The sequence below is a fragment of the Malus domestica genome, chromosome 06 (assembly GCF_042453785.1).
Source record: "Malus domestica chromosome 06, GDT2T_hap1".
Classification (NCBI taxonomy): Eukaryota; Viridiplantae; Streptophyta; class Magnoliopsida; order Rosales; family Rosaceae; genus Malus; species Malus domestica.
Genome location: NC_091666.1, coordinates 32,595,843 through 32,621,041, shown reverse-complemented (window position 1 = coordinate 32,621,041; position 25,199 = coordinate 32,595,843). Strand labels below are relative to the sequence as shown.

The following is a 25,199-nucleotide window of genomic DNA, read 5'->3' as shown; positions in this document are numbered from 1 at the left end:
AGAAAACACAAGTTCCAAGAGTAGGTATACAAGCATGCGGATATTCAATCAATACTGGCGCCTGGAATTCCAGTCTGAATATTGATTGAAGGGGGCACTGTTTGGGTTAAAACTTAAACTTTGGGCTCAAAAGGGAGTTGGCCCAAAAAGAGGAGAGAAGCCCGAAGTCCAGCCTAAGCCCAGAAGGCAGAAAAGGCCTTTCTCGACTAGGTGCAGATCATTTGCATCACTTGCTCACCTACCCAAAAACCAAGTGGTATAGACCAGCCAGCTAATCAGCCCAAAAGTACTTTACAATGGCAGTACAAGTAAATAGTTGATGAGTCATCACCTTTCAAGCTGCATTTGGGCAAGATTGTTGCTACATGAAGCCAAACTGAAGTGTCTATAAAAAAGAAAGAGAAATCAGAGATAGAGACACTCAATCAAAACAAACAAATACAAGCACAAACTCTGCTCAAAGCCAGATTTGCCTTCAAACGAAGCTGTAGTCAGCCCAAGCCTTCATCCCTCTCGGGATAAACCCTTACAAAAAAAACCCTTTGTAATAGCTCTGCTACCTTGTCAAGAACCTGCTGTAGTATCGATTTCTTTCTGTAAACTCATCTCCCTACCCCTTTCCTAAAGCTCTCAACCCCCTTGATAAACCACAAAGATAGGAAGTTGCAAGACGATCAGCCTTGCCCGACAAGGTTAAACCTTGCCTGACCCTCTTTGTTTCTGTCTTTTCATTCATTAACCTAGCAATATGTTGTATACTTCAAGTTGTATACAAGTTATTTCTAGTAAGATGACTATTAAAATACTCTCTCAGTGCTTGAATCCGATTTGAATATGTCGTCACAGTTCAAACCAGATCGAAGTTCTAAGCCCTCGGGCATGTAAGATTTGATCACTTAAAAGTCCTTGGCCTCAAGGCATAAAAAAAAACCTTATGTGGACTTAACCCATCCATGACAAGTTTTGATAACAAGAAGTCCGAAGTTACTTGGGGCGCAAGTAATCGACCTATCCCTTAGTTTTATTTCTATTATATTATGATTACTATAGAACGTTTGAGTGTGGAATGAATTCTGATAAGAAGCCTTAAGGTCTACACCTAAGGCCCTACAAAAGCACCTATTTGGATTCATTCTATTCCTCGGGCTAGAACGTTTGAGTATAGAAGGAATTCTGATGGGAAACCTCAAGGCCTATATCTAAGGCCCTACAAAGGCACCTATTTGGATTCATTCTGCTCTTCGGGCTCAGGTAATCAGAAGTATAATGGTTATAAGACTCATACAATCAATGAAACGAACATTATATGTTCGAGTACTGAGTTAGTTATTGACTGGAAGCCTCAAGGCCTACACCTAAGGCCCCACAAAGGCACCTGTCATAATTAACATAGTCTCTCGGGTATATATACAACTAAAACTCAACATCCGTTTTACATCTGCCATGCTGAAGATGGCAGTGGCACGCCTGAGCACTTAAAAGTTAATCTTAATTGTGAGCCTCAAGGTTTACACCTAAGGCCCCACGAAGGCACCTTTCAAAGTTAACTCTGTCCTTCTCTTTCAGCTTTGCCCGACAAGCCTTGCCCGATAAGCCCGCCAGTGAAGCAGAAGCCCGACAGAAAGCATCAACTGGCGCCAACCTCTCGGGGAGCTGTGTGCTCGTCGGCTAGGAAACATCCCCAGTGGAAATTCTCACCACGAACATAAATTACTTCAACAGAAAAATAAGAAACGATCTCTCTAACAAGTAAACATTATGTTTCCTTTTTTGGCAGTGACATGGAGTTTGACATGTAGTTACTCACAAATGCTAGCTTCCCAAAACCCTACTTCTTGTATCCTTCTGCCATCGTTTTACAACCCGATGATCATTCCTTGTCTGTCTTGCGCTTGCGGCTGTAAGCATAAGAAAAATTGCGCGTAAGTAGTACCCATACAAGCATAATTTTCTTAGCCTGTTCAAATTTTTACACATACAAGTTTATATATAGGAATAATTAGTATATGGTCCCTAGTTACTAATGTTCATTGACTGAAATCTTATTAGTTTTCAGATTTTGATCCAAGTCCTTAGCATTAATGTATTAATGAATTTACATGTCAGTTACATAATTTTTTTAAATAAAAATTAATAATTGATTTAGGATTTTAATACTCCTACCTTTATTAAACTCCTAACTAATTTTTAATCCAAAACATTTCCAAAATAAATAAAAAATTAGAATAAGTTTGTACCCATTAGCTTTTTTCAAATTTTTAATCTTAAAATTTACCCATTCTTAAATATACCAATTTGTTATATGTAAAATGTACCATTTTTTGCTAGCAAAAAAAAAAATGTATTCATGTTTAAACTTATATGGGTACATTTTTTGCTAGTAAATTTTTTTTCAAATTTATATGGGTACATTCTTTTTCTTTGATTTGAGACTGTAATCATGTTAAGTTTCATCGAAGAAATTTAATAATGTTATTAAGTCTAATATCTATTTTTTTTGTGGTTTTGAAGAATGTACCCATGTTTTGGTACACTAATTTTTTTGTTAATTTTTATGAATGTACTCATGTTTTTACACACACACACACACACAATAGTATAGTTTATATTTTAATATTTTTAATCCCACAAATTATGGGTTTTGATTTAAAATCTCATTAACATAAACAACTATAAATTTCAATTTTTATTTTAAAAAAATATAGTAACATAAATAGAAATAAATTATTACATTAATTTCAAGGACTTAGATCAAAAATTGAAAACCAACAAGATTTCAATAAAAGAATATTGATAGATATAGACCTCATCCAAAGTCTCCCTTATATATATATATATTATCTGCCTCTGTAAGTTCTAACATTAGAACATATGCAGATATAATGACCCTAATGATTCAAGTGCGGTAAGCTCAAATACCTCAGTTGAGAAAAAATGCATCAATCTTACTATGTAAACATCACATGCGCCCGATTTGAGTTCATTGGCATGCAAAGGCTAACTATCGGGCGTGTTGGCGCATGGGAATTTCAGTCACGAACTTCAACTACCGGATGAATTACACACAGTGGACTCTAGATGCTAAGCATCCAAATCTCGATAAACTTGCCAATGTCTCGAGCTTTCTCTATAAGCCACTCATTCACTACAACTCAAGTAAGTCTACAACAGAACTATAAAGAACAATTTTCGTACATTAGTACTATTTATTTTTCTCAACCTGTTACACTTTGAATATGCAGACGACACTGGCATGTTTTTTGGCATAAAAGATCATAACGACCTACTAACGAAAGCTAGACATGTCGAATCAGAGCTGATTCTCCGAAAGTGTTGAGAATTAAGTTGCACACTAAGCTAAAATCAACCTACAGATGACAATCCTGCAGACTGGAAGTGAAAAGAATGAAGAAATTGAAGAGATGAAGAACTTGCCCTTTTTTAGAAATAGCTGTTAGCTTTAAACTTGTAACGGCTAGTTTTATTTCCTGTTTTAAAAACCTACAAAACTGTTATTCTTATCTGTTTGGGATGTACTATGTTATTCGATCCTCCTCCAAGTGGAAGGATCGTAGCCTCCGATGGCCTAAATGGCTGAAGATGAGTCCTTGCTCCCTAAAATATAGCATATGAGCATTTGACTGATTAAAAGAATATAGGCTTGTATTCTCTGAGATTTTCATATAGAAAAATACTAAACATTCTCAATTCTCTGTGTTCTTCCTTCTCTGGGTAGATTTTCTGTTATAAAGTTTCAGTCTTTGTTTGTTAATCAACCTAAAACATAAAGCATGATAGCTAGGTTTGATTCCAGAAATGGGCGTAAACTGTGAGAGATGAGAGGTTCTTCCTGAAAAAATTCCCAGAAGATATAAAGGCGGTTCCTTTATTGGTTGGTTCATTGATACTCACTAAGAAAATGGTGGGATCAGGTTTTTCAAGTGGAGATTTACGAACTCCACAATTTGATGGTGCAAACTACAATTTTTGGGTTGTCAAAATGGAGACTATCATCATAGCACATGACTTATGAGATGTAGTAGAGATCGGAGTACAACCGCATCTAATTCTCGAGGAGGAAGAAGGCTCTAGAGATGAAAAAAGTGAGGCTGAGCAAGTTCTAGTGGCAGCACCCACCATTTCCAGAGAAGACAAAATAAAAAACGCCAAGGCGCTGAGTCTCATTCAAGGGGCAATCACTTATGAACTCTTCCCTCGCATAAAAAATGAAGAGACTGCAAAAAGGGCTTGAGATATTCTAAGAAGAGAGTTCAGATGAGATAAAAAGGTAAGAGTTGTAAAACTTCAAGCAGTTAGGGCGGATTTTGAGTATATGAGAATGACATATGGTGCAAACCTAGATGACTATTTGGCTAGGTTTTTTGGAATTGTGAATAATCTGAAATCACTTTGTGAAGATGTGTCTGAAAAAAGAATTGTGCAAAAACTATTGATGAAGTAGAAGGTATAAGTCCATTATGTCTATCATTGAGGAAATTCAAGATCTGGATGTTATTAGAGTCGAAGAAGTCATTGCATATGTCAAGGTCTATGATAAAAGGGAAGACTTGCATGATGAAAGGGATAAATTGACAGGAACTAAGAGAGCTTTTAGTAGCCTCAGAGTTGGCAATAACCAAGTCACTGGTACCTACAAAGGTTCACAGAGTAGGCCAAATAAAAAATGGCAGGGACAATACAAGAAGGGGTCAAATTGGTCTCCAAGTGGAAACTTGAACAACAACAATGGCTCAAGCTAGAACAAGAGTTCTGGAGGAAATTGGAACAATAGGTTCAATTCACAGAACAAGTAAAGGAGTAGTAGTCAAAGTGGTGTGAAACCACAGTGTCAAGTTTGTCAGAAATATCATTTTGGTGTGTGCATATACAAAGGAAAAACCAAGTGTGGAAAATGCAACCGGTTTGGGCATATTGCAAAGGACTATGATAGTCATAAGCAAGTAGCCAATTGTGCAAGGGAAGAAGAAATACCCATAAGAACCATGTTCTATGCTTGTCACTCTTCAATTATGCAAGATAGAAGTGTATGGTTTGTGGATAGTGCCTGCAGCAACCATATGACATCTCAAGAGTCTGTGTTAATAAACATTGACAGATCTGTGACTTGTAAAGTTAAAATGGGCACTGGAGATCTTGTACAAGTAATTGGAAAAAGGCACTCTAGTGGTTGAAACTTAGCGTGGGAAAAAATATATAAATGAAGTGTTGCTGGTTCCAGGTTTGGATGAGAATTTACTAAGTGTAGGACAGATGATTGAGCATGGATACTATGTTCTATTTGGGGGCAATATGGTAGTTATCTTTGATGATAGAAGCCTCACAATGTTGTAACAAAAGTGATCATGGCAGGAAATCAATGTTTTCCCCTTTCATTAGAATCTATAACACCTACAACAAGAAAAACATCAGTGATTAAAGACTTTTGGATCTGGCACAGAAGGCTTGGACACTTAATTTTGCTAGCATGAATAAGATGCATAAAAAAGAAATAGTATTTGGATTACCTGTTTTGACAGAAATGGAATATGTGTGTGAAGGTTGTGTTTCAAGGAAACATCACAAAGAGCCATTTGACAAAGACAAAGTATGGAAAGCAAGCTATCTATTTGAATCGGTACACACAGATTTGTGTGGACCAATGAAAAATGAATCCATTTTAGGGAATATGTATTTCATCACATTCATTGATGATTTCTCATGAATGTATTGGGTATACTTTCTCATAAATAAGTCTGATGCCTTCAATGTGTTCAAGAAATTCAAAGCTTTTGTTGAACTGCAAAGTGGTTTCAGTTTGAAGAAGCTAAGGAGCGATAAAGGTGGTGAATACACCTCACATGAGTTTCTGGATTACTGTGCAAGCATTGGAATGAAGAGGCAACTGACTATTGCCTACTCCCCTCAGCAAAATGGAGTTGCTAAGAGAAGAAATAGAACAATTGGTAAGATGGCAAGGTCTTTGATGACTGAGAAATGAATTCCTGTGATTTTCTGGGTAGAAGCTGTGAGCACAGTTGTTTATCTTCAAAATAAATGTTTTACAACGTCTATGTTGGACAAAACACCTTTTGAAGTTTTCACAGGTAGGAAGCCTGGAATTAAGCATCTGAAAGTATTTGGTTGTGTTTGCTATACTCATGTCTCATCACATTTGAGGCATAAATTTGGTGAGAGAAACAGAAATAGGGTCTTCATGGGATATGAAAGCTATGAAAAGGGATATATAGTGCATAATCTGCAATCTAAGAAAATTGTACTCTCAAAGAGTGTGATTTTCAGTGAAAACAAGTCATGGAATTGGGAAAGTAACCAAGTGGAGTCTATCTTAGTACTTTTCAATCTTGAAGGGAATGGAACAGAAGATAAAGTTAGTGAAGAACAAACTGATGTAACCCAGTTTGATAATGCTGGAGGTTATCATTTAAACACTATTGTTGATGAGTCAGTTGAGGATAATGGTGGAAGTCACAGTCAAGGCTCCACACCTAGCTCCACTCCAGTGAAGTTGAGAACTTTGGAAGATATATATGCAAGGTGTCATATGTGCATTATAGAACCAAAGAACTATCAAGAAGCATCAAGTGCTATAGCTTGGCAAAAAGCTATGAATGTAGAGTTGGAAATGATTGAAAAAAACAATACTTGGGAACTTGTTGAGAGGCCAGTTGATAAACCTGTTATAAGTGTGAAATGGGTGTTTAAGACTAAGCTTAACTTGGATGGAACAGTTCAAAAACACAAGGTCAGGCTTGTAGCCAAAGGGTATGCACAAAAAACCTGGGATTTATTACAATAAAACCTTTGCACCAGTAGCAAGGTTAGACACAATTCGAACTCTCATTGCTCTTGCAGCATAAAAGGGTTGGAAGCTATTTCAGTTAGATGTTAAGTCAGCATTCCTAAATGGTGTGCTTAATGAAGAAGTATATGTTGAACATCCTGAAGGTTTTGAGCTGAAAAACGCAGGTCACAAGGTTTACAAGTTAAGAAAGGTTCTATATGGACTTAAAAAGGCACCTAGAGCCTAATACAGTGAGATTGACGCATATCTCTCTCTGTGTAAGTTCAAAAGAAGCACAAGTGAAGCCACATTGTATACAAGATCTGATAATGAAGGAAGTTTGATAATTGTCTCAATATATGTTGATGACATTGTCTACACTGGTAGCAATGAGAAGATGCTTACTGAGTTTAAAAGAGAGATGATGCAGAGATATGAAATGTCAGATCTTGGATTTCTACATCATTTCTTGGGCATGGGGATACTACAAACTGATCAAGGAGTATTCATCCATCAAAGTAAGTCTACCAGTATTCATTCCCTTGCCCACTGGTGAAAAACTTAAGAAAGTGGATGAGAGTGAATTGGCTGATGAAGGACTTTACAGGAAAATAATGGGAAGCCTATTATATTTAACAGCATCTAGACCTGATCTAATGTATGCTGCAAGTTTACCATCAAGGTTCATGAATAGTCCTACCAAGAAGTATTTGGGGGTTACACAAAGGGTACTAAGATATGTGTAAGAGACCCTTAACTATGGCATTGATTATATGAAGGACAAGTCTGCAATTCTCATTGGATTCTATGATGCAGATTAGGCAGGAAGTGAATATAGTAGTAGAAGCACATCTGGTTATGCATTTAGCTTTGGCAGTGGAGCATTTTCTTGGGCATATGTGAAACAAAACACAGTTTCACTATCAACTGCTGAAGTTGAGTATGTCTCAACATTTGAGGCAACAGCACGGTCCATTTGGTTGAGGTTTATCCTTGATGATTTTAGAGAGATGAAATTTGAGGCAACACCCTTGTTCTGTGATAATATGTCAGCTATATCTATGGCTAAGAATCTAGTTTTTCATCAGAGAACTAGACATATAAACAGAAGGTATCATTTCATAAAGGAAGCTCTACAAGAGGGTGTGATTGATTTGCAATTCTGCAGAAGTGAAGAACAACTTGCAAACATATTTACAAATGCTTTGCCAAAGGACATATTTAATCAATTGAGATTGAGGCTTGGAGTTAAGCCAGTAAGCAGCTTAGGAAATGCTGCTAAGAATTAAGCTGCACACTAAGCTTAAATCAATCTACAGATGACAATCCTGTAGATTGGAAGTGAAGAGAATGAAGAAATCGAAGAGATGAAAAACTTGCCTTTTTTAGAAATAGTCGTTAGCTTTAAACTTGTAACGGCTAGTTTTATTTCTTGTTTTAGAAACCTACACAACTGTTATTCTTATCTGTTTGGGATGCACTGTGTTATTCGATCCTCCTCCAAGTGGAAGGATCGTAGCCTCCAATGGCCTGAATGGCTGGAGATGAGTCATTGCTCCCTAAAAAAAATAAGATCTGAGCATTTGACTGATTAGAAGAATATAGGCTTGTATTCTTTGAGATTTTCATATAGAAAAATACTGAACATTCTCAATTCTCTGTGTTTTTCCTTCTCTGTGTAGATTTTCTGTTATAATGTTTCAATCTTTGTTTGTTAATCAACCTAAAACATAAAGCCTGATACCATTTCAACAGAAAAGACACGAAGGTATTCACATTGAAGCAAAGTGGGCATTTCCATTGAAAATTTACTTCAATGGTGATGATCGAGAATGTGAGATGCCCCTTCCTGATACATCCATCCCTACCCAGCTCTGCTGATTCAAACCCAATTTTCATCGTCTACACTAGCTACCCTTTAGCTTTCGGCACTACTACTAGTCTATTTCTGCTTTAGCCACTAAGGACGACATGACTCAGAAATCCAAAAGATGGTTTTGAAGATGTTCCATCTTCTTCAATGCTAGTGTAAGGATTGGACGAGAAAAGATTGGGAATGTGTGAACTCTGTCACTACGTCTATAGAGTTGTGTAACTATGTGACAGGCTAAATCAAGGGTAAACATGAAATAACGGTGCAAAGTGCAATCAAAAGGGTATAAATGGTACTTGGAAATGTTGTAAACATACACCCTTTAAAATAGGCTGAGCCATCATTATAAAATAGGAATATTTCTTAGTTGAATCATAAGTCAATGAATCTAAAATGACAAGCAAAATCTCATAGATTAAATCTAATAATTGACTGCATAATTGGTTTTATATTTAATTATCTTTATAAACTACGATTACTGTTTAATGCTTAGTTATTGACTAGTATCCTTCAAAATTATATTTTAATTAAAAGGTTATGTGACTTCACCAAAGTGAATAGCACAAAGACCACCACACCTCACTTGACTGGAGAGGTTTTTCTCAAACAACCAACCTTTTAGGTTCGAATCTCGTATATGACGAGTTCGATACTAAATTAGGCTGTCCGTTATGTGACTTTGTTAAATTCCCCCTCCTCTTAGTCTAAAAATATCGATGTACTAAAAAAATAATAATAATAACAACCAACCCTTTAATGTGCTACTTAGTTACAACACTACTCAACTCAATTAAAATCTTCTGATTGCTTATATTTATCTTTGCATGTTTCCATACTATATAAGTAAGAGTAATGCTATTCATACCATATTTTTATACCACATTTCTGTATCACCTTAGGTGGCGTCTGATGTGGACAGCCACATCATTTGAAAAATTTGCAAAACCCAAGGAAATGAAGGAGAACTGAGGACGATAGTTGGTTCAGTTGGTAAGGGTGTGCTTATGGTTAACCTTCAATCTAAGTTTGATTCTGCCTGCCAGTAGTTCTTGTTGGTGTGCGAGCTATAAATTCCAACGTAAATTCATACCAATGTTAGCTGGCAATTAGATGTCACACATAAGTTCGGCTTAAAGTTATGGGTATGCTCTAGCGCTGGTAGTGAAAGTAGCCATCTCTCCCTAAACTTGTTTCAACAAAAAAAAAAGTGCAGGCACGGTGGAAGTGGTTTTGGCTGTAGTAGTGAAAAGAAAAAAAGAGAACAGAAAACTTGCAGTTGAAGCAATCCAACTGTAACATGTTTTCTTGGCTAAAATGGGAGGATTTTGAGCTCATATATATGATATATCACATCACGTCTATGAAAAATGGTCTCCCTAGCATTTTTCATAACGTAAGGAAGCAACAGTGTTTGAAAGAAAGTGACCTTTAGGCTGTTGTCTTCAAAGCATCTCAACATCTCCCGCCAGCTTTTCACATCATTAGTCTTCACCAAAACTTGCTTCAAGATGCAGGAAACACAACACAGATAAACAATTTAAATAAGGTAACATATATGTGTATGAAAATATCACTTGGATTGTACCTAACAACCATTAGGTGAGACATCTGCAGGCATTCACTTTCATTGATACAGTCTCTCCTCTTTTCCTTTTTAACACCCTACACATCTTTGTCTCCTCTTCATTCATTCCGTCCTCGCTGCCCGCAGGAGAGCATGTGAACCGGTGAATCGAGGCCATGGAATTCGAAAACCAGGCCAACCAAACTCACAACATCCGCCTCACATGTTGTTCTTGGTCTTGGATGAAGTTCACGTTCTTGGCCGTGCTCTATTGCTTGGTATTATCACCTGCATGTAAGTTCTTGATAACAAATCCAACTTGAAAAATAGACCTTTTCTGTCACTGGTTTTATTTGGTCATTTGATGACTTTGGGTTTCGATTTGTGATCTTTAGCGGCATATGATCCGTTGGATCCAACCGGAAACATAACGATCAAATGGGATGTTATGTCTTGGACACCAGATGGTTATGTTGTAAGATATCGTTTTTGAATTACTTTGTTTTTGTCTATTGATCAAGAGTAATGATTTTCACTCTCCAATTTTACTTCTGACGCGTGTGTGAAAATTACAATACACAAGTTGGAGTGCCAGAAGCTAAATTGAGAGTCTCAAAACCGCGACTTGTTGATTAAAATACAAATCAGATTCTTATCCTTCATTGAATTATGTTAGGCTGCAGTGACGATGAACAACTTCCAAATGTACCGGCAAATCTCAAACCCGGGGTGGACTCTAACATGGTCGTGGGCGAAAAAGGAAGTGATTTGGACAATGGTGGGAGCTCAAACCACAGAGCAAGGAGACTGTTCCAAATTCAAAGCAGCCATCCCACATTGCTGCAAGAAAACTCCAACAGTTGTCGACTTGCTTCCCGGAGTTCCCTACAACCAGCAGTTCACTAATTGTTGCAAAGGTGGTGTCCTAGCGTCTTGGGGACAGGATCCCTTAGCTGCAGTCTCCGGCTTCCAGGTCAGTGTCGGGCAAGCCGGCACTTCAAACAAGACGGTGAAACTGCCCAAAAACTTCACCTTGCTTGGTCCCGGACCAGGGTACACTTGCGGCCCTGCAAAGGTCGTGCCGTCCACAGTCTTCCTCACGACTGATCGCCGGCGAAAGACTCAAGCACTCAGTAAGATTCTCACTCTCATGTCTCTGAGATCTTCCTACCTCACATTTTTCAACCATCTTCACAATTTCTATGAATTTACCTTGTAATGCAGTGACATGGAATGTGACGTGCACCTATTCGCAGTTTCTTGCCTCCAAGCATCCGAGCTGTTGTGTTTCCTTTTCGTCCTTCTACAATGAAACCATTGTTCCATGCCCGTCTTGCGCTTGTGGTTGTCACAACAAAAATAATTGTCTCAAGTAAGCCTCCACAACCCTATCCACATTATACAGAATACAGATTCGTCACTTGACCTAATTTTCGGATGCCATTCTTCTGCAATGCATACAGGAGTGACTCAGTGTTAGCACACAAAACAGGAATAAACACACCTAAAAAGGATAATTCGCCATTGCTTCAGTGCACACATCATATGTGCCCTATCCGAGTACACTGGCACGTCAAGCAAAACTATAAGGACTACTGGCGCGTCAAGATGTCTGTCACCAACTTCAACTATCGGATGAACTACACAGAGTGGACGCTCGTTGCACAACATCCTAATCTCAACAACGTCACTCAAGTCTTTAGCTTTGATTACAAGCCCCTCATCCCCTACCAATCCGTCAGTAAGTGTCTTACGATCACAAGCTTCTAAAGCTTCATTCCCTTAGAATTTTGCGTTTTGTACTAATGTTTGAGCGTGATTGACTGTAATCTGCAGATGACACTGGTATGTTCTATGGCATGAAGTTTTACAATGACCTATTAATGGAAGCTGGGCCATTAGGAAATATTCAGTCTGAGGTGCTTATGCGCAAGGACCAGAATACCTTCACGTTCAAACAAGGATGGGCGTTTCCTCGAAGAGTTTACTTCAATGGCGATGAATGCATGCTGCCCCCGCCAGATGCATACCCATCTCTACCCAACTCCGGCCACGTAAATTCTAACTCAATCCTACAAAAGGCAGCCTCTGTGCTTCTAATAATGTTTTCTATATGTTTTTCACTTTGATAAATTTTTAAAGGTTGGAGTGATATGGCCCTGTGTGTGAAAATTCGGTATAGATGGTAACTAGTAAGCTTGTGAAACTGCAAACTATATCTGAGTTCGTTTATTGTCACACGATTTTTCCAGTTCTGTTCGTGACACGATTTTATTCTCGTTTTCGATCTGTAGTTTCTGAATTCAACAGGAAAACAAAAATAAATCAAACACTCTACGAATCTATGAACAAAGCTCATTCATCAACTTTTGATTTCTTATGAAATATCATATAGTACTAACAACATATTCACTTTGGATTGTTCTAAAAATCGTGCAACAGTTAAATTTAAACAAAAACAGCGGTGACAAAGAATAAAATGTTAATGTGTGTAACAGATATCGAAACAGAATTTTGTAGTGACAGTCAAGGCGGAGTGCACCTGAACCGCTGAACCGCTTCGCAGCACTAAAACATTTGACCCCATCACTTGGATTTCCATAACCCACGGGGTAACCAGAACTTGATGCAAAATTCTACTGTGTATTGAAAAAACAGATAGCTTTTGTTGTCTCGCCTGAACATGCTCACTATGCATAAGCCAATAAGAATACCAGAGATGCAAAGGCGGTCATGACTGGACTAAGTATGCTAATGATTCGTTTGGGACTGGCATTAGGCAGCCATGGGTAGGAATCTGGAGGTGGCATGACACAGTTGTCTCCGTTGAAATAAATCCTTCGAGGGAAAGCCCAACCCTTTTCGAAAGTAAAAGTTGATGTATCCTTTCGAAATAGGAGCTCTGACTGCACGTTTCCAAGGGGACCAGCTTGCGAGAGGAAATCGTTATAAAACTTTACTCCCCACAACATGGCTGTATCATCTGCGCGCAGAATTTGTATTTCCAAATTTTATGTCAACAAAAGTCGAGAACTGCAGATATATTTCAAAAAATTGATAAGGGGCAAAGAAAACTTACTTAAGCCAACATAAGGAGTTAATGATTTGTAATTGAAACTGAAAATCTTGGTCAAATTATCAAAGTTCGGATGTTGCACGACAAGATTCCACAGCGTGTAGTTCATTCTGTAATTGAAATTTGTAATTGTCACTTTCACCCTCCAGTACTCCTTGTAATTGAGCTTAACATGCCAATGGACTCGGATGGGACACATATGACTGGTACACTGGACAAGAGGTGTATTAGTAGATTTCCCGGAACCAGATACAGCTGAAGCCAAGTATGGATTGTTTGGCCTGAAAATATTGGAGAAGAGAAAAGATTTATGATTTACTGTTACTGCAAACTCCGGCTTTTAGACATGAATAAAGTTCTGAAAAACTCGAGAAATCTTTTAGGAGGCATAATAACAGTATTCAGAAATGTATATGAATTAGAGAACTTACTCTACGCAGCTTCCTGGATCTGTAGCGTTGTTCTGACAGCCACACGCACAAGTGGGACAACTCACGATGGTTTGATTATAGAAGGAAGACAGTGACACACAACATGTGGGTGTCTTTTGAGCTAGGAATTGCGAGTACGTGCAAGTAACGTTCCAGGTCACTGCCACAAGAGGATATAAACGTTAGATAAACCAAAAAAACTCTTTCCCATGTTTTAAACTATTAAGACCATACTCATCAGTCGAAATGCCCCTTTCAACCCTAGGAACATTCTAAACGAAGCTTGAAACTACAAAGTTTATTTTGTCCCTAAGCTGAAACTACTCTAAATGACTTGGCATTCAACTCATTCATAAGCCCTAGCGAAAATATTCTTCTTGGTGGTGCCAAGGAAAGAGGGTGATTTTGAACTTACTCATGGCTTGGGTCCATCTCCTTTTGTCCGACGTTAGAAATCTCGTTGGTTTAACAATCTTTGCTATCCCACAAGAATATCCAGGCCCCGGTGCTTTCAATGTGAAGTTTTTCGGCAGTCTGACTGTTTTGTTAGTTGTTCCAGCAGCACCCACACTGATCTGAAATGAACTTATGGCATTGTCTGGGTCCTGGATCCATGATTGCATCACTCCACCCTTGCAGCAGTTTGCAATCTGCTGATTGTAGGGGGTTCCTGGCAACAAATCCACAACAGTGGGATCCTTCTTACAGCAATGTGGGACGTTCCCTTTGTATTTCGAGCAATCCCCTTGCTCTGTTGCTTGTGCTCCCACCATGCTCCAGATTACTTCCTTTTTTGCCCATGTCCATCCCAATGTCCAACCTGGCGCTTGTATATGCCGATACTGCTGGAAGTTAAACATTGTAACTACAGCCTGCCATTCAGAAATAAATATCGTATCAGAAAATTCACTAGAAAAAGGCAAGTAAAGGATTATATCTCTGGAAAATCGAGCTTCTAGGTGATGGAAATGATCAGTTTGGGACTACTTAATCAGGTCCTCCATAATATCGAGCAATGTCAATGAGTTAAACAGATTATCTTTTTCTTGATTTGGTTTCAAGCAAACAATAAAATTCCAGTGCATAATTTAAACAGATTACCCGCTGCATCTCTTTAAAACTCAAAAATCTAACTTAAAAACTTCAGATATATAACCAAAACAACATGTTAAGCCGAATCAAACTCAACGATATCCCGCTTCCAAAGTATCTAGTACAGATAAAGCATGATCACATAAAAGGAATCATCTGGCCATTAATACTTACAACATAACCATCCGGAGTCCAACTGATGACATCCCATTTAATCGTAATATTCCCATTTGGATCAAGAGCATCATAGGCCTCTGCAAAAACATCCAGCAAGACACAGTCCAATTCATCAATCCTCAAAATCTCCAAAACGTTGACTTAAGTACATGATTTATTAGTCAAAATCTTAGTTCTATTCGATTTCTTCTATGATACAAGATGTTTACAGTTGCTTCACTAAATACCAATAAAAATATCCAATTAAATAGGAAATATCAATCACTCAATGCTTCACCACTTCAAATTTAGAAACTAAATGCACAAGACCTCAAACGTCACTAAAAGATTCACCTACCCTCCAACGATTTCTTCGAAAGTTCGATTCTTTCGAAGCGAGAACAAGTTTTCGGGTAAATTAACCAAACCCCACAAGCAAAAAACAAGAAAAAAAAAACACTAAACAGAAGCTAAATTTGGAAACTTTAGCAAGTACTGACCTGTAGAAGTAAAAGTGAAGCAGGAAAGCAAGAAGACGAGCAGAATGGTGAAGCTGGTCAGCTTTGCCATGGATCCAACGGCTGAGAAGCACTGAGGCTCCATTTTCTGATGCAGATTTAGTTTGTAACAGTGATGTTTTTGTTCTGATTTAACTCTCAAGATCTGCACATAAAGTTTAGAGAGAGAGAGAGGGAGAGATGTGGAGGTGGGACAACTGGAGCTGGCTTTCTTTTCACATGCTAATTGGTTTTTAAAACTCTCACTCTAATCACAGTTTTGAGGAACAAATCGATGCAGTTAATGTTACTCAAAGTTTTGTCGTCTGTGTCACAACATGCACCCTTAAATTCCAGTTATGCCCTTTTCAGCTACTCAAAATATACTCTAAAACTTTTGGTACTCCAATTCGAATCTCTTTTCCTTACTCAACTTTTCTCATTATTTTTGTATGAAAAAAGACTTGCATTAAAGAAGAATAGTGTTATTCAGCATTAAAGAAGAATAGTAATATTCATATATTTATTTTTACCTTCTAGACATCTTGGTTAATATTTTGTCATTGATCTTTTTCATTTTATTTGATCCGATAGTCGAAAATTGAAAAATGTATGTGAAAAGTAATAGATGTGTGAATAGTACTACGCTTAAACAAACATACGCACTTTCTCTTTATATCTATCAAAAAACAACAGGTATACACAACGTAAAATGAAAGTTCTCCTTCTATCGCATATCTACGAAGATATTATCACTCTTTATTTCTTACATTACGTGTTTTAATAATGTATTTGTAGACATCGAAATTTCGGTAAATAAATGTTGACCGATAAATCAAAGTGTCAACGCTCATGTATTACATAAATTTTACACGTAGCGTGTGACTCAACGAAAATTGAAATGAGTTGGAAAAGTCATCAAATAGGACACGTGTCAACACCTGGCAGAAACGACTTATTTCATCTGGAATATTATATTCAAAATTAGGCCTTGGAAATTTCTATAAATACAAGCCCATTTCATTCATTTGGGGAACCAATTCATATTACACCTTGAAGCTCTGAAGCTCTGAAACTCCGAAGCTCTCAAGCATCCAGGTTCCCGAAGAATCAAGAAAGTGTTCTTCGTTCTTCGTTCATCATTCTTCCAAGATCAAGCCTCGACGGCCCTTGGATCAACAATCATCCACCTTCAAGATCAAGCCCCGACGGCCCTTGAAGAAAGCGTTCTTCGTTCTTCGTTCATCGTTCTTCCAAGATCAAGCCTCGACGGCCCTTGGATCAACAATCATCCACCTTCAAGATCAAGCCCCGACGGCCCTTGAAGAAAGCGTTCTTCGTTCTTCGTTCATCGTTCTTCCAAGATCAAGCCCCAACGGCCCTTTGGATCAACAATCATCCACCAATTCAAGATCAAGCCCCGACGGCCCTTGAAGAAAGCGTTCTTCGTTCTTCGTTCATCGTTCTTCCAAGATCAAGCCCCAACGGCCCTTTGGATCAACAATCATCCACCAATTCAAGATCAAGCCCCGACGGCCCTTGAAGAAAGTGTTCTTCGTTCTTCGTTCATCGTTCTTCCAAGATCAAGCCCCGACGGCCCTCGGATCAACAATCATCCACCTTCAAGATCAAGCCCCAAAGGCCCTTGAAGAACTTCCACCAATTCAAGATCAAGCCCTGACGGCCCTTGAAGAAAGCACCATCGTTCATCATCCGTTCATCCAAGATCAAGCCCCAACGGCCCTTTGGATCAACAACGTCGACAAATCCACACATCCAACCGTTCTTCAAGATCAAGCCCAAAAGCCCTTGAAGATCCGTTCATCACTGTTCTTCAAGATCAAAAGCCCCTTGGAGATCCGTTCATCACTGTTCTTCAAAGATCAAGCCCAAAAGCCCCTTTGAAGATCCGCTCAAATCCACCTTCAAGATCAAGTCCACAGCCCTTGAAGAACGTTCATCCTTAGATCAAGCCCATCGGCCCTTTGGATCAATCGCACATCCACAAATACACACCTTACGGAGATCGAATCAGAGGATCGAAATAGAGAGAGATTGTAACCCAAAATCATCAAATACAAATATTTGTTTGTGCACGTCGTTTCTTGTCTCTTTCGTTTCAGGAATTTTCCGTGTTCACAGTATTGTCATAAATAAGAAGAGAAGAATATGCCATGATTGTATGATAAAATATGTGAGAGTTGTATGACTTTATATCTATATGTGTGTGGAGAGAGACCTGTTACAAACTATCTCGAGAGAAATAAGAATACACCACATTGTATGAACTTTTTCTTTCTGTTTATGCGAGAAAATTATGAAATGTTATTGTGAAATATATATATATATATATATTATGCCCAATATGTTTATCCACACAAAATGGCATATTAGGTTAAACATTGTATCGTTATAAGTGTTTTAAAAATGACTTAAAGTGTTTTTAGTGATTTTTTTTAAATCAATCATTAGTAAAAAATTTAAGTGGATAATGCAAATGCACTTTAAGTGTTTTATGCAAAAAACACATATCTGATACTTCTTCCAAAAAGCACTCTGAAATCCAAAATCAATTTCACCAAAGTACTTTCAGTCAATTTAAAAACACTTCCAAACGTGTTTTTAGGCAATTATCAATTCACGTTTGGTTAATTGTTTTATTTCGAATAAATTGTAATTATGGTTCCTTAACTTTAACTCAATTGGAGCAATGATCCTTCAACTAAAAATCTATTACCATTGGTCCCTTAACTTATCAAAATGTGCAGCTATGGTCTCTCAACTAAAAATTCATTACTATTGGTCCCTCAACTTTAATTCAACTGAAAAAATGGTCCATTAACTTTAACCCAATTGTAGTAATGGTCTTTCCAACATAACTCGTTTTGACAAAAATTTTGACGTAGTTGATAGAAATGACTATAATTACACACTTTGATGAGTTAAGGGATCCTAATTATATAAATGATTATTCTAACATAACTTATTTTGATAAAATTTTGACGAAATTGATGAAAATGATTATAGCTACACATTTTGATAAGTTGAAGGACCAATGGTAATGAATTTTTAGTTGATGGACCATTGCTCTAATTTGATTAAAATTGAGGGATCATTGCTACAATTTACTTTTTTACTTCTTTTGTATGATGAGGGGCATTTTGGGAACAAAATAAAAAACATTAGCTTCACTTAAAACGATTGTTAAGGCAGACAGCACGGTATGGGGGCCCACAGGGCATCCTTAAGTGTCGGTTGGGAGCAAATTCAATTACTTGTGCACTTTGTCCAAATCTTTTTATTAATTTGCCCAAACCACCAGGACAAGGATTCTCTCCGGATTTTTTTTGTGAAGATTTAGATATTAATCAATCGTGTCTATTCATTATATATCGTATAATCAGTTTTTGTTAGGTACTATTTATATTTAATTTTAAATTAAAAATTAAAAATAATTTTTAACCGTATAATATACGATAAACGAACACGATTAATTGATATTTTAGATCCCCACAAAATGAATCCGGAGATGATCTCATTCCTAACCACCGGATTACAACATAAATTGGTATTTAATCATTATTGGCAATTATTTAGTCACACTTGCATACTCCACCACGTTGTGGGGCCATCCATTTCCTATATTTAATTAGTGTGTGATTCAAATGTTTGGTTTTTTTTGTCTTTAAACCAGGCCTACAATTATTTGATTAGTTAATTAGTCTACTATTTGTGAGTCTTTCTTTAAAAATGTGGACTATTGTAGCAAAATCACTAGTTGTTCATTTTTTTTTAAATAAACTAGTTTTTCTCCAGTCGAATGTTTGAGAATTCTCGATTTAACCCATTCTTATTCATTATTTACCTACTTTTATTATTAATTACCCTTTTTCAGTTGTTTCGTGTAATTTCTTTGAAAACTGTTATTTTTCTCTTCTTATTTCAAGAATCAAATGACTAAAACAAGGGTTTTTCAAGAATCAAATATAAAGAAAAAATCTTTACCTATCAACTGTAAATGTCGGATACAAGAAAAGTATGTGCAATATAATCGAATCGGTGATTTAAGTCCTCTTAGTGTTTTTGACTAAAATAAGTTTGAAGGGGATCCTGGAACAAATCCATAAGCAATAGAATAAGTAATGATAGGTAGACTAATTTTTTTAGACCAAATTTATAAATTATGGAGAAATTTTTCAGTGTGCTAGGAACACGGCTAGATACATTAAATGTCATAATACAAGTTGTTGGATATTTGAAAAAAATATTTCAACTACTTGTATTATGACACTTAGTGTACTGATCCGCGTTCCTATCAAATAATGTGACGTGTCACCAATAGAAAATAAACATGATAATCAATATTTAAATAATAATCCAATCGCCACTTAGGACTACGATGTAGATTCCTCTTCACTTGTAAGTGAGAGGTCTTATGTTTGATTCTTGCCAAATGTGAGTTTGAACCACATTATTGCTAGCCCATTGTGAGACTAAGCCCACCCCATTTCCTTAATGTAGATAATATCGTTTGTTCAAAATAATAATAATAATAATAATAATAATTCAATCATCAACAACAAATTGAGAGTAGTGCGAGATTGATTTCATGGTTGAAAATATGAATTTAGTAAAATTGGTTAAAGTAATATGTTTTTACTTTGCCTTCAAGTTCAAAAATTTCTCTTTAGAAGCTGTAATTTAGATTAAATTAGCGTGGACTACTGCTAATATATAGCTTGTTTGGATGTGCTTTTAAAATGATTGAAAACGCTTTTAGTGAAAATATTTTTTAAAACAATACTTAGTAAAAATATTAGTAAATCCTGGAAAAACACTTAAACTGCTTCATGGGACAATCACATAACTGGTGCTTCTTGTAGAAAGCACTTAAAGTGCTTTTGAAACCCAAAAATATTTTTTCTAAAAACACTTTCAATCATTTTAAAAGCACATTCAAACAACTTTATATAAAGAACCCAAATGAAAATGAAAATTATGGTTGTACGACACGTCGTTTATTTTGGTGAAAATAAAGGCACAAACTTTGGGGACGAAAGGGTTTTAGGAGAGCCAAAAAAATGGAGAAGAGCAGCTTGGAGCAAATTCTGCAAGATGCCAAGCTCCACAGGCAGCTCAATTCCCTCATCGTCGCTCATCTTCGCGACAGCAATCTTTATCAGGCAAGCAAACCACTTCTTCTTCATTACATAAATACACTTGTATAAATATATATGTATATGTATGTGTGTGTATATACATATATATACTTGTATGTTCATGTGTGTTTTTTGGTTGCTGAAGTGTAGGAAAACTAAAGAAATTGAATATTCAACCTAAAGTTTCAATTTTTTTGGTTTTGGGAAGAAATGAGTAGCAAATCTCACTTGGGTATGAAGAACATGCTTTAATCTCAATCTGGAAGTGAATTTTTTGGCTCGCAGATTGATTGGTTTCCGGGAAAATATAGGAAAATCTGGAACTCTGGAATTCAAATTTGTAAACTTGACTCAGTTGGGAACTTCATGAGTTCAGTTTTTCCTGGGTTTTTGGGAGAAAATGGTAGATGTTAGTTATGGTAGATGAGGATTAAGATGTAATGAGACTTCGAATATTCTGGTTTTAGGTTTGAAATTCGAATAGAAGAAAGAATTGTAGCGAATTTAGTTGATTGGAGATTGATTTGATTCCGTGTTACCAAATACATCACTACTATTTGATGCTTAATCTGCCTTGTACCAATTTTTCTGCGGTGACCTATCGCTTTTTACAATCCAAGGTGGGGAAGCAGTTTGATTCAAATGTTATGGTTGATTGTGAATTTTTGGTGATCTTTTTCATTTTCAGGCAGCAAGTGCCGTTGCTTCCGCAACAATGACATCATTGAATGTCGAAGCCCCACGTAATAGGCTTCTTGACCTGGTTGCCAAGGTTTGTATTTGCATTACAAGGCTTATTTTTCCCTCTATTTTCAGTGTATGTTTCATTATTTAAACTCGGAAAGAAAGTTTTGGTTCTAAGGTGATTACAGGGACTTGCAGTGGAGAAAGATGAGATGTCGAGAGGGATTTCTTCATCTGCATATGATTTGGGCACATCAGTAGCTTCTGGATATGGTGGACTCCCAGCACCTCGCACTGTTGCTGTTGATTTTGGGTAGTTATTTGTTTTGGAATAGGTTTCTCAGTCATTTGATTACTGCTTAATGCTTTTTGATTTGCAAATTGCGATGGGTTAATAAAAAAAACTTCCAAACTTACGGAGGAATAATATGTACAAAAGTTTGTATAATGAACCTTAATAACATGATTGTGCACATCTTTTGTGCGAACAGTGCTGTGCAGGAAACAAAAGGCTTGTCGAAGAGTTTTCCAAAGCATGAGACACGCCATCTTTCAGAGCACAAGGTATGCATAATTAGGGAAACAGATATTGTATAACATTTTTTTTTTCATTAATTCACTAAGTTAGCATGATAAAACTCACTTTCCACTGGGTGCCTTACTTGTTCTGATGCTATAAGCTTTCTAGAATATTGCCAGATGTGCAAGGTTTAGTCCTGACGGGAAGTTTGTTGCTACTGGAAGTTCTGACACGTCAATAAAGCTTTTTGAGGTGCTCATTCTTTTAGCCATAGGTTTGTTTTTTTCATAAATGCAGCCCTATCTAATTCTCAGGCAGTTGTATTCTGTTTCAGGTTTCAAAAATTAAGCAAATGATGCTTCCAGAGGCTAGAGATGGTCCTGTGAGATCCATCATACGCACATTCTATGATCACTTACAAGTAAGTCGACATTTGTCCCTAATTCCGACTGATAAATTTGCTTTGCTTATGAAAAATTTATCCTGTAAACCTGACATTGTTAAATTAAACAAGTCGTATAGAATCCTCTTATATTTACTAAGCAGTGACTTTGTAGGAACATTAGACAAAGAAAATGTTTGAAGTAAGCTAATAATATGGGATTTATAGCTTCAAAATTACCTATAATCCCCCTCAGCTTTCAACTTTTGTATGTGTATAACTTTCATCCATGAAATAGACAACAAAGTCTTTGGGATATCCTCTTATGTCTAATGTTATTCGGATTTATTTGCAGCCTATAAATGACTTGGATTTCCATCCTCAGAACACTGTTCTTATATCTGGGTCAAAAGATCAGACCATAAAGTATGGATTCTTTTACTTTCTTAGATAATATTTGAATTTCCATTGTTTATTTATTGATAAGTTCTTTTAACTTGTAAGCCAACATATCTACTTGTCCCCCTTCTTCCGTTTTTAGTCATGTTGCTGTTTCCTCTTCTCCAAAGCCCTTGAACATTACCAGCATTAATTGTAAAACGAAACAGGTGTTCTCTTTGAACCCTTATGTCAATTTTATTACTGCTTTCAGGTTCTTTGATTTTTCCAAGATGACAGCAAAGAGAGCATTCCGAGTTATCCAGGTTTTGCTTGCCATCTCATTATAGATTGAGGCATAGTATAAAATGGCACTCCTTTAATAAATTGTCCTTTTAATGACACAGGATACACACAACGTGCGTTCAGTGTCTTTTCATCCTTCTGGAGATTTTGTTTTAGCTGGTAATATTATGCCCTTTTTTGTTTTTTCTATTTTCTTGGAGTAGCGTAGTTGCTTTAGCCAATTTAATGTTCCATGCAGTCTATGAGTTGGTGTTTTCTATAATGTGTACATGTGTTTTGGTTCGTATTCAAAGTGAATTAAATTCTTTACTCTTGCTACAACTTACCTGTGGCTTCATCAAATATTTTAGTTAATATATCATACTTTTTCGTTTTCTCATAAAAAAATGTTGTAAAGCTGATGTATGCTGAAGTTGATGACGGAGAAATTTCTAAAGCTCTTATGCAATGCCCGAAAGTTTTAGTTTACACTAAGATTGGCCTGCAATTAGTGCCAATAGTGGGCTACAATCCTACCATACAGTGAATTGGCTCCTAATAATGTTTATCTCAATAAAATCACAGGTACTGATCATCCAATTCCACACTTGTATGATATCAATACCTTCCAGTGTTACCTATCAGCAAATGCCCCAGAAATCAATGATAACGGAGCAATAAATCAGGTATATGGTTGACTCCATCTCTTTATTCATGCTTCAAGTTCTGCTATAAATTCTTCACAGATAAATATAATTCAATGAGGGCAATCAAATCCACATACTTGTGCATCAGGTCAGGTATACAGCTACAGGTGGCATGTATGTTACAGCTTCTAAAGATGGTGTTCTTCGTTTATGGGATGGTGCAACTGCCAAGTGTGTACGCTCCATACCAGCACATGTGATGGCAGAGGCAACCAGTGCAAACTTTACCAAGGATCAAAGGTATGGATCATAGAATAGGGCTAAGCCCTGAAACATGATGTGTATGAAAGTGCGCCCGTAAGTGGAAATTTGTGAAAGTACGTGTATGGATGGTTGACTTGGTTATGTGAAATGATGTTTCTGCATCTAAGTTGTTTCACAAATGTTGGTTAACATGGATAAGGAATATTTTGCTTATATATCGCCCTGTCGAATGTCTGGCTTTAGATGTGTTAAAATATCATTGTAAGATTGATTCATCCCTCAATTCTTTCTATATCTTTGACTTTGCAACCTTCCTGTTTTCTTTGTGGTATGACTCAAATGCTGGTTTTCTAGGTTTGTTCTCTCTTCTGGAAAGGATTCTACCGTGAAGCTTTGGGACGTTGGCACTGGGAAACTGGTTAAGCAATATCTAGGAGCTACACATACTAAATTGCGGTGTCAGGTATGCCAGAAAGGCTTTCTTTTGTTGGTTTTTCTTATGCCAAAGAAAGTGACTACATAATTCCTCTTGTCAACTACGTAAAATCCTCAAGAAGAATTCTTCTCCACTCAGCCCCATCTGAGTCATACGTCCACCACTCTAAATATCCTTCCTCGCCATTATCCTCCCAGATCAAAGTAATCCAAATAAGAAAATATCAAAGTTTGGTGATAAACTGTTCACGTATTAATATCAGATGCTTTTATACTCTTCTGTGCAGGCTGTTTTTAATGATACTGAAGAATTTGTACTGTCCATCGATGAACCGGCCAATGAGGTTTGTTCACTCCTACTGTATTTAGACGAGATATTGTGCTGTTTGGTTTCAATTGATAAGAGAACCAAAAAGAAAATGTTTCAACTTATAAATATGGCGTGGTTGCAGATTGTTATCTGGGATGCTATGACAGCGGACAAAGTAGCGAAGTGGCCTTCCAATCATATTGGTGCTTTCCGTTGGCTTGCACACTCACCAACGGAGGCCGCATTTGTTACCTGTGGGACTGACAGATCAATCCGGTTCTGGAAGGAAAGTATGTAAAGCATAGAAATCGGCTGGCGGCTTTCTTGCTGTGAAGAAATGTAGATTGATGATCTGACTTGGGATGTTACTCCACTTTTAATCTCGCAAACCCTTCATTGTCAAAGTCTTTTAACAAGTATGATTATTCGTATTCAGATCCGCTACGATGTATAAACTTAAATGATTTGGAATGTTGATTAGTTGGTTACAAGCTAGTTTCAGGCCCGACGTCTATGCAAACACTTGCACAGATGTCGGATCTGAAACGAGGTCAATTAGTGAACAAAGGGACATTTGAGCACCATATGCACCCCGGTTGGAATGTGACAATGTGAATCAGCACTTGCAATTTCCTATGCCAGAT

At 37.1% G+C, this 25,199-nt stretch overlaps 3 protein-coding genes and 1 long non-coding RNA gene across 6 annotated transcripts; 2 read left to right on the top strand and 2 right to left on the bottom strand.

The window, feature by feature from the left end:
• Nucleotides 1–1,767: 1,767 nt before the first annotated feature.
• LOC139197229 (uncharacterized) lies at nucleotides 1,768–10,399 on the bottom strand. Its single transcript, XR_011582438.1, has 3 exons — nucleotides 10,261–10,399; nucleotides 10,102–10,176; nucleotides 1,768–1,898 (listed from the first exon to the last, which is right to left on the bottom strand). It is a non-coding gene; the product is annotated as an uncharacterized lncRNA (long non-coding RNA).
• On the top strand, nucleotides 10,243–12,490 carry LOC103437902 (COBRA-like protein 4). The gene is made up of 6 exons (XM_008376427.4): nucleotides 10,243–10,533; nucleotides 10,635–10,714; nucleotides 10,916–11,372; nucleotides 11,464–11,611; nucleotides 11,703–11,980; nucleotides 12,076–12,490. Exons 1-6 carry the CDS (start codon nucleotides 10,416–10,418, stop codon nucleotides 12,366–12,368), a joined length of 1,374 nt encoding a protein of 457 aa, XP_008374649.2. The 5' UTR covers nucleotides 10,243–10,415; the 3' UTR covers nucleotides 12,369–12,490.
• A 107-nt stretch (nucleotides 12,491–12,597) lies between these two features.
• On the bottom strand, nucleotides 12,598–15,769 carry LOC103437903 (protein COBRA-like). Its single transcript, XM_008376428.4, has 6 exons — nucleotides 15,495–15,769; nucleotides 15,013–15,092; nucleotides 14,162–14,618; nucleotides 13,747–13,906; nucleotides 13,319–13,596; nucleotides 12,598–13,222 (listed from the first exon to the last, which is right to left on the bottom strand). The coding sequence occupies exons 1-6, from the start codon at nucleotides 15,595–15,597 to the stop codon at nucleotides 12,930–12,932; spliced, it is 1,371 nt and encodes a 456-aa protein (XP_008374650.1). The 5' UTR covers nucleotides 15,598–15,769; the 3' UTR covers nucleotides 12,598–12,929.
• Nucleotides 15,770–20,489: 4,720 nt separating this feature from the next.
• LOC103437904 (cleavage stimulation factor subunit 50) lies at nucleotides 20,490–25,139 on the top strand. Of its 3 annotated transcripts, none has more exons than XM_008376429.4 (14): nucleotides 20,490–20,674; nucleotides 21,339–21,422; nucleotides 21,523–21,647; nucleotides 21,826–21,898; nucleotides 22,023–22,106; nucleotides 22,189–22,275; nucleotides 22,592–22,662; nucleotides 22,889–22,940; nucleotides 23,022–23,079; nucleotides 23,485–23,585; nucleotides 23,695–23,846; nucleotides 24,165–24,273; nucleotides 24,533–24,589; nucleotides 24,698–25,139. In XM_008376429.4, the coding sequence occupies exons 1-14, from the start codon at nucleotides 20,573–20,575 to the stop codon at nucleotides 24,851–24,853; spliced, it is 1,311 nt and encodes a 436-aa protein (XP_008374651.1). In that variant the 5' UTR covers nucleotides 20,490–20,572; the 3' UTR covers nucleotides 24,854–25,139. The 3 variants fall into 3 exon arrangements, with proteins under 3 accessions (XP_008374651.1, XP_008374652.1, XP_008374653.1); XM_008376430.4 differs by having other exon boundaries at nucleotides 20,557–20,674; nucleotides 21,533–21,647; XM_008376431.4 differs by lacking the exon at nucleotides 20,490–20,674 and having other exon boundaries at nucleotides 21,513–21,647.
• The last annotated feature ends 60 nt before the right edge of the window (nucleotides 25,140–25,199 follow it).

What these genes read in the sequence shown, in the direction of transcription:
- LOC103437903 (XM_008376428.4), bottom strand. Translation starts at nt 15,597, where the DNA reads ATGGAGCCTCAGTGCTTCTCAGCCGTTGGATCCATGGCAAAGCTGACC. An exon ending in CTTCACTTTTACTTCTACAG is followed by an intron (nt 15,093 to 15,494) that starts GTCAGTACTTGC and finishes ATGTTTTTGCAG; the next exon opens with AGGCCTATGATGCTCTTGAT. An exon ending in GGACTCCGGATGGTTATGTT is followed by an intron (nt 14,619 to 15,012) that starts GTAAGTATTAAT and finishes TCTGAATGGCAG; the next exon opens with GCTGTAGTTACAATGTTTAA.
- LOC103437902 (XM_008376427.4), top strand. Translation starts at nt 10,416, where the DNA reads ATGGAATTCGAAAACCAGGCCAACCAAACTCACAACATCCGCCTCACA. An exon ending in GCGAAAGACTCAAGCACTCA is followed by an intron (nt 11,373 to 11,463) that starts GTAAGATTCTCA and finishes CTTGTAATGCAG; the next exon opens with TGACATGGAATGTGACGTGC. An exon ending in AACAAAAATAATTGTCTCAA is followed by an intron (nt 11,612 to 11,702) that starts GTAAGCCTCCAC and finishes CAATGCATACAG; the next exon opens with GAGTGACTCAGTGTTAGCAC.
- LOC103437904 (XM_008376429.4), top strand. Translation starts at nt 20,573, where the DNA reads ATGGAGAAGAGCAGCTTGGAGCAAATTCTGCAAGATGCCAAGCTCCAC. An exon ending in ATAACGGAGCAATAAATCAG is followed by an intron (nt 23,586 to 23,694) that starts GTATATGGTTGA and finishes CTTGTGCATCAG; the next exon opens with GTCAGGTATACAGCTACAGG. An exon ending in AACTTTACCAAGGATCAAAG is followed by an intron (nt 23,847 to 24,164) that starts GTATGGATCATA and finishes CTGGTTTTCTAG; the next exon opens with GTTTGTTCTCTCTTCTGGAA.